Genomic DNA, 8580 nt, shown 5'->3' with positions numbered 1-8580 from the left:
AGAGATTTTGATTTTAATTTGTTCATGAACAAACTAAAGCATATTTTGATTATTTGAATTTTTTTTTAAATAACCATTTTTATATGTTTTTAAATATATTATCAAACTAATTATTTTTTAAATTAAAAAAATTTGATACGTAGAGAATGTGCCAATGCATGTGGTGCATTTATTTTGATTTTCATTAAGACGCCATGTGTTGTGGTTCATGCACATATGTCATGCCAATGAACATGACGTATTTACTATACGTTAGGAGCATGCGCCACACATGTTGACTCCTATGTTGTTTTTTTTTAAACTTACTTTAACAAAAAAAATATATATTAAATAGAAAAGATTAAATTATAATATTATTTAAAAAAATTACACAATGATTAAAGATGATTTTATTGACCCTCTCGATCCAGATGCCTACTGGTTCCACAATCCAACCCTCGTGTTTGCCTTCGAGGCCTCGAGTGATTTCTCTAAGGTGTTTCAAATGGAAAGTTGGAGTGTACTTTAGGGCAAAGGATGACTTCAAGAAAACCATAACATCATATGTCGTCCAAAGTGAGAGAAATCGGAAGTTCACAAAGAATGACAAAGTGAGTGCGAGGATTTAAATGCAAGGATGGTTGTCAATGGGAAGCTTATTGTGCCAAATTGTCAAATGAAGAATCATGGCAATTAAGGAAGTTGATTGACAAGCATGAGTGCAGTAGAGACTATAATATGAAATTGATGACCATTAAATGGCTAAGCAAGAGAATTCAACCCAAGGATGAAGATAAATGATATAAAGGCAAAGACTCAAAGGAAGTGAAATGAGGGTGTTAATAAGACCAAGGCTATAAGGGCAAGATTTAAAGTTAGAGATATGGTTGATGGATCTTTCTTAGGGGATTACACAAAGATATATGACTATTGTCATGAGTTGTTAAGAGCTAACCCAGGATCCACTATGAAGCTTAATGTTGATCTAGTTTCAGAAGGTTTAGATAACCTAAGACCATATTTCAAAAGATTGTATGTTTGCTTTGCAGCATGTAAGGAAAGTTTCAAGTTATTTAGACATATCATAGGTCTAGATGAATGTTTTTAAAAAGGGCTACGTGGTGGGCAGATTCTGGCTGTAATAGGCAGGGATCCAAATGATTAGATGCTCTTAGTTGCCTTTGCAGTTGTAGAAGGAGAGAATAGAGATAGTTGGTCTTTGCAGTTGTAGGAGATAAAGAAGAATGTCTGACATACACGTTCATCTCAGACCAACAAAAGGTGTTTACATAAACATGTCTACATAAACCCTTATTTTATGTTATGATTTATATTGTGATGTGATATTGTTTGTTGTTTTTGCAGGGTCTACTACCAGCCATGGATGAACTTTTGCCAGGTGTTGAACAAAGGTTCTGTGTGAGGCACCTTTACAACAACTTTAGGAAGAAGGGCCCTGGTAAAATGTTAAAGGATGCTATCTAGAAGGCTGCAAAGTCAACATATGTAATGGCCTGGGAAATGGCACCAACTCCTTGGGTACCACCTGGACAACCCCAACAAAGAGAACCACATCCAAAAATAATGTTTAGACCGTTTTTTATATGTATTCTGTAAGTTTTTGGAACCACTTTTGGCATGTATTTCCTGGTTTATGTTTTGGATATTTAGTATTTTTGAGTTTATGTACAATGTTCAAGATCATTAGGGTTTGGAACCTCTTTTGGGTTTATGTACAATATTTTGAACATGTCTATTTGGAACATGTCTATCAATGTCTTATGTAATCTTCAAGTTGTTCAAAATTACAAGATCAAACCGGTTTTATTGTCTATTTGGAACATGTCTATCAACTCAAATTTATTATTATATTGTCAATTAAATAACACAATAAATGGTAAAAATAACTTCAAACTGGTACATTATAACTAAACAAAATGATGCATTCAAGTTGTTCAAAATTACAAGACATATCTGGTACATCATAACTAAACAAATATTCGCTTTCAAGTTGTTCAAAATTACATATGATGACTGGTATATCATTAGGTACAACTGGTACAAAATCATAAATAACAAACAAGCACCTAAACCTTAAAAAAACACAGAACCAAGAAAATAATCACAATCATCAAGCTACAACATTTTTCCAATTTCATCATCTTATTTAACTGCCTTGGAATTTGATTAGTATTTTTCCTTATTTCTTCAATTGACAATATAACTTTGACAACATCCATTTGTAAATCTTTTGTATCCTTTTCAAGCTTTTCCAATATAACCATCATAATTTGCCCATTGTTATCTTCAGCTTCCTCCAAAAACCATTCGAAAAACCTACACCCATAATGCACAGATTCCTACTTATCACATAGATTGATATTCAATTTCTTTAACCTAAAAACCAATAATCTGTGAACAAATAACATACCTTCAAATGAGGACATCCCAAAATTGTCTTCCAAAACTCTTAGCCGTCTTTGTCCTTCGTTGAATGGCTTTATCTCCACAATGACAAACCGATTTCCATGGCAGATTCGAAATCATACAAAGCTGGAAGTTCAAACTTTCATGGCTTCCTTGTAACATAAAGGAAGAACAAGTCGATGATTTCATGACTCTGGATTTCTGGAAAACCCTAATCCCAATTTCTTCAGACGATAAAATTGTTGCTTTCAATCTAACCCTAGCCCCCAATTTCTTCAGACTCTAGATTTCATGACTTTGCTGAAGCAAAATACCCTTTTATTGAAGGAGATGAAGCTCAACCTCCACGTCATATGTCACGCAAGCAGTTCCAAACTTCTTTTTCCATAAAATAAACAGAAAAGACTTACAAGATACCATTTTAATAGATAAAGGAGTTATTTGAATTTTTTAAAAATTAAGGGATCAAACTGAACCCCAAATCAAATGAAAGTGAAGGGAAAAAAAATTTTGTAAAAAAAAACTATATAACATAGTGTAATTAATGTTATATCATTAAATTGAAAGGAATTATTGATTTTAAAACAAATAGTATAAATGAATGATGAATCAATTTCTTTGGCATACAGGAAGTAAACAGTTATTACACAACAAAATCGAGAAAAATTTAAAAATATTGAGAAAAAAAACGGTAGCGGTAGATATCGAATTTGGTACCCTAACACGTAATCACAATTTCCCCCTTCTTCTTCCCGCCACACTGCGTCAGTTCAGTTCAGAGAGCGAGATCCTATACCGTAGAAATGGAGTTCACGTTGAGCGATAACTCTCTCAAAACCTTTGCAAGATGCATCACGTGCCTCGCACGTATCGGAAACGAGCTCTCATTTCAAGCTTCTTCTTCTCAGGTAACACTAACATTCATCTTCAATACTCTCTCACTTTCTACTCCGAATTAGGGTTTTGGAAGCATATTTTCATTATTTTCTACTTCAGTGAAAACCTAGCAGTAATCACTTATTTTATTGCTTTTGATTTGTCGCAGCTTCTTTTCCACACTATCAATTCATCACGGTCTGCATATCAATCCATCAATTTCAAACCCAGCTTCTTTGACGTATACACGGTTTCCAATATTCCCGTGCAATGTAGCGTGCTTCTGAAGGTTAGAATGGTCTTTTCTCGTTTATCATTTTACGCGATTTTGAATTGTGTTTGTAATTGAAGAATTCTGACTAATATACTTTGATTAGGCTGTTTGTGCTGTTCTTAGGACACCTATTGCAAATATTGATCATTTGACAGTGAAGTTACCGGAGCCGGATGCTCCGAAAGTTGAGTGGATTCTAGATTGTTACAGTGGTAAGTTGCTTAGTTTGATTCATTGGAAATCTCTAGTTGTTGGTCAATAAGTAAAATGTTATGTATTAGGTTCAGGGTTAACCATTTACTTGTCTTATGTAACAAACTTGATTTTGTAGTTTCTTTTTTAACCGAGTTTGTAACCCTTTCTACTTGGAATCCAACATGAGATAGAATTTAAATACTGATAATATGACAGTTTTTTCTAGGTTTGTTGGGTGTTAACACATTTGTTTTTAGAGTGGCATTGTATGAGATGTCATAGTGAGATCCGGTATTTTTGTGTTAGTTTATCTGTGTATTATGTATTCTCTATAGTGTTCGTAATTATGTGTCTGTTGTAAACATATCCTGCCATAAATAAAAGTCACTTTCTACCATTAATTTGTATTTTGGTACCGGTTTCTATCATTTTGTTAGCTGCTCAAGGATCAGTTAAAGCCGACCACTCGATATAACTCGTTTTGGCTATTTCGAAATCTGTCACATGTGAAAGTTTTAAAATTATTCAGTAGCAATATTTTCTTTAGGGTGTATTTGAGAGTTGGATTGTGAAGGGTTTTAAAATATATTTGATATTTTAAAGAAAATTGAAAGAACAACATGATAGATGATCATACGATAACACTTCAATCATCACTCTTAATTCATTTTTAACCCCCTCCCCCTCCATCGAAACATACCCTAAAATGAACTAGAATATCTAGTAATATTTGGGCCAGGTTACTATGTAAACGGTGCTACCATGCTAGGCATCTCTATCATTTAAGCTTCTATTTTCTCACCATTCAACACTGTATGTGTGCGTGTTTCCCTATTGTGAATTAAAAAAAAAAATTTATTTGTTAACTGCAGGTATGAGAAAAACCTATTGGATTACTTGCAATGTAGAACCTGACATTCAGCACTTGTCCCTTGACAGGCAAAAATTTCCAAGCAACTTTGTCGTGAGGCCTCGAGATCTAAACAGGTTACTTGCTAATTTTCAGTCATCTCTTCAAGAAATCACTATCATTGCAACAGAACCTGCTTCCGTACCTCCTGATTCTGCAAATGAAATTGGTGGAAAGGCCGTTGAACTTCGAAGTTATATTGACCCAACCAAAGGTAACAAATATGCTTCTGTTGGTATTATGATTGGCAGTATACTTATGCCAACAATTTTGTTATGGCAGACAATGATTCATTGCTACACACCCAACTCTGGATAGACCCTAAAGAGGAGTTTTTGCAGTATGTTCATACTGGGGACCCAGTAGATGTGACTTTCAGTGTAAAAGAATTAAAGGTACAGTTAACCAAGTCTTTTTACTACAATGGGATATTTGAGTTTTTACGATTTCGACAGAGATTGCTGTCCCATGATATTACGATTCTGATCACATTTTCCATAATGTCTGTTATTCTATCTTTCTCCCGTTCTAAGTTTGATTTAAACCTTTTAGGAATGTATCTGATGTTTTTATCACCAAACTGCAGGCATTTCTTTCATTTTGCGAGGGCTGTGAAATTGATATCCATTTACATTTTGAGAAAACTGGCGAGTAAGATGAACTTTGAGCCCGTATCTTTGTTCTTGCTTACATCTATATCAAACATATCCTAGAAATGGTGTCAGAATATATTTATTTTGTCAGTTGATATATTTTTAGTTCGAAAGTTGAGAGAAGATATAAATGGGAAGTTAGGGATATGAAGGAAAACCCCTGTACATGGTCTATACCTAAGCAGAAGTAAATAACAGTATATGGAGTGCAAGTTTCGAAAATGACTGACAAATAAGCTCCAACGTAGAGCTGAAAAATGGAGAACAAACAATACCGCAAATCTCATGTCGTGAGTACCTTGGTTGGTTCCATTATTTAAACTTTAAAGTGACAAGAGATAGAGGAAAATGTCAACCATAAGATCCAAGTAGTTTGCATGAAATGTTGTATGGAACTGAATTTTGAGTGGTAATAGGAAAATAAATAAACACAATGTTGCAGACTTGCAGCGGTGATAATGTTACAATTGAGGTGTTACACAGGAAAAAATATAAATAGAATTAGAATCATTTGAGAGAAACTTGGGATAGTCCTGATGGTATAGCAAACAAAACTATAGGCCAAATCACGAAGAGAAACAAAGATTACTTGTCTATGTTTGAACCAATACATAACAGACTTTATACTGTCAATTTATCCATAGCACCGACTTCACCTTCCGAAATAATATTTGGTTGTTTGATTGTTGTCTTTAATAGTTATGATGTATTGTTAATCTTTATTCTTGAATGACACTGCGCTTGCAAGCAGACCAATTCTCATGGCACCTAAATTTGGTTTGGAAGATGGGTCCCATTCAAATTTTGATGCTACCCTTGTACTGGCAACCATGTTAACATCTCAGCTTCATGAAGGCGCTGCATCAGAACCTCCAGTGGTGCCTAACAATACACATGCTCGAACTGAAGGAAGAAATGGATCTCCATTGCAGCAAGATAACTGCAGATCGAACGCATCAGAGCTTCCATCTGACCACACCCGTATTTGGTCAGACCTTTCAGGTAGTTTCAAATTTCAACATTGAGTTGTATGATTTTTCTTTGATCTAAATTATCAGCAGCATTTGCATTTTTGCAGCAACTGCAGCTAAAAATACTGGTGCTATGGAAGAAAGGCAGGCACAAGAAGGAACAACTTTGAATGATAATGAACAAAGAGAAATTCAAAGGATTAGTACAGTGCAAATTAGAAAAGGAAAATTAGCCACAGGAAATAATCCCAATGACTCCAATTTGTATCCTTGATGTTACTGTTTGTCTCAATATTTATCATTTTCAGCATCATGTACCCATAATGTGTTGGATTGTAGTTCTGTTACGTCTTTTATTATTTTAGAATTTTTTTGTTTACTTGCATCTTTGTTGTATGATATTTGTGTCCTATTTTGTATCCCTGCAAGTAGTTAGCTAAAAGGTTTTGTTGGGACTGTGTTTGACATAGATGTTGGATTTAAGTCTTTACTTGACTTTACCTTGACTTGTATCTAGCTGCCGACCAACTGGAAATGATCATGTACAAGAGCCTCAAGGTTAGTTATCCAGGCTAGTTAATGAGCTTGCATGATGCTCTTATTGTTTCTTCAGCTACTGATATAATTTATGCACTTATCTAGATATGTTAACAAATAATGGTCAAACTATTTCACAACATCATCCCAGTAACTGGGTAGATGCTGAAGACGATGACGAAGACGACGCCGATGAGGATGAGCAGTACATTCAGGCGACACCGCCATACTATGACGAACAATAATTCAGAGAGCTCTACTGTAATGGCTCTTTATCTGGGTAAATGCTCTGGCTTATTCTTGTAAAATGCTTTGCCTCTTGCAGCTTTCTGACTGCGATAAGCAACCCATTATCTAGAATTTCAAATTATTGAGTAGTTCATTTTCTCGTAAGAACTCATTTGACACATATCATAATATAAGCACTTACCTTGATCTTTTGATATGCTTATATAAATAACTTATGATATGTCTATAATTTGTTTTCAACTTATTTTAATAGTTAACCCCAAATTAAACTCCCTAAACTCGTTCACTGAATAAATCCTTATTTCATCTGTCTATTCAAATGCACCTTAAGTCTACCATTTAGCAGTTCGATTCTTCCTTTTGCTGTTACATTGCATGGGCATCTATACCATTGCTCATACCAAATATATTATTACCATATCTCTTTATCATATGCATCTTCCCTTATCCATGCTCCACAAAAATTCATTACAAAGTACACTCACTCGAATCACATTGAAACAGTTTAATTTCTAAGTCATAACAGATCTATATTTTCAGCTTCCTTAGATCACAGGGATACAGTAATACTCAATTTGATTCAACCTTCCCACAAGACACTACGATTTCAAATAGCTTATGCAAGAAAATAATAAAGTGAACAAATGAAACATAGGAACTGGAATAAAATATTGACTTTTCTTTAGTTGCTCAATAATAATAATAATATAATATATTAAATGCCATATCTCACATCTTTCTGGTGCATCTTTTGCCAGCTAGTTTGGTTGACAATGTGGAGGCCAGAGAACTTGTGTTGGGCCACTACCCATTCAGAAGGATAAGGAAGTAGGTAGCTACTTGTATATTATTTTACAATTGAAAATCAGGATTTCCTCCAATATTAGTTATGGGAGTTCGACTACATTGGACTCGTTCAACTGTTTATACCAAATTCCAGATAATCCTAGATTTGACATTGATTTCTTCTGTATTCTAATTTCCCTGACATGTGAATATATGTTTTCTTCCAAAAGTCTTTTTTGAATATATGAACACATGTCCTTGGTCTTTACTTAATTGTTGAGATGAAATTGACAAATTTTATATATTTACGGACTGTTTATTTTATGCATTGGAGATTATGTTTTGTTTCGTTGTCCCATTAAGTCAACTCAGATGTGTAAGGAGATTCAATAGTAAGGATGTAAGTTTGAATCTGCGACATTCTATTTATTTGTATAAGTTGTTATGAGTGAATAACCAATTTGATAATAGATTTAAATTTTAACAAATACTTTGAGTGAGAATATATTAGCCGAAAGCAAAATATAGCATATTCTTTCTTTAGCATTTAAGAGGACGTTTTAAAGCGGGCCTGTGGCTGTTCCGCCGCTGACCCATTCTCCGTTCAATCATAAATGAATAAATCAAAGTGTGGTGATTAAAAAATAACATAAAAGTGTTGTTTTTGACATTGTCATTTCGTGGTTTGGTAGATAGTGGACATTTCTCTCAACTTATTCATAA

At 34.1% G+C, this 8580-nt stretch overlaps 1 protein-coding gene across 1 annotated transcript; it reads left to right on the top strand.

Annotated features, from left to right (window-relative positions):
• Positions 1–3031: 3031 nt before the first annotated feature.
• LOC131610586 (uncharacterized) lies at positions 3032–8125 on the top strand. The gene is made up of 11 exons (XM_058882564.1): positions 3032–3314; positions 3452–3571; positions 3660–3768; positions 4624–4875; positions 4944–5056; positions 5248–5312; positions 6066–6316; positions 6393–6549; positions 6803–6843; positions 6928–7102; positions 7830–8125. Exons 1-10 carry the CDS (start codon positions 3210–3212, stop codon positions 7065–7067), a joined length of 1353 nt encoding a protein of 450 aa, XP_058738547.1. The 5' UTR covers positions 3032–3209; the 3' UTR covers positions 7068–7102; positions 7830–8125.
• The last annotated feature ends 455 nt before the right edge of the window (positions 8126–8580 follow it).

This window comes from Vicia villosa, linkage group LG6, assembly GCF_029867415.1.
Source record: "Vicia villosa cultivar HV-30 ecotype Madison, WI linkage group LG6, Vvil1.0, whole genome shotgun sequence".
In the NCBI taxonomy this organism is placed as follows: Eukaryota; Viridiplantae; Streptophyta; class Magnoliopsida; order Fabales; family Fabaceae; genus Vicia; species Vicia villosa.
Note: the sequence above shows the minus strand (reverse complement) of the source record. Positions and strands in the feature narration are given on the sequence as shown.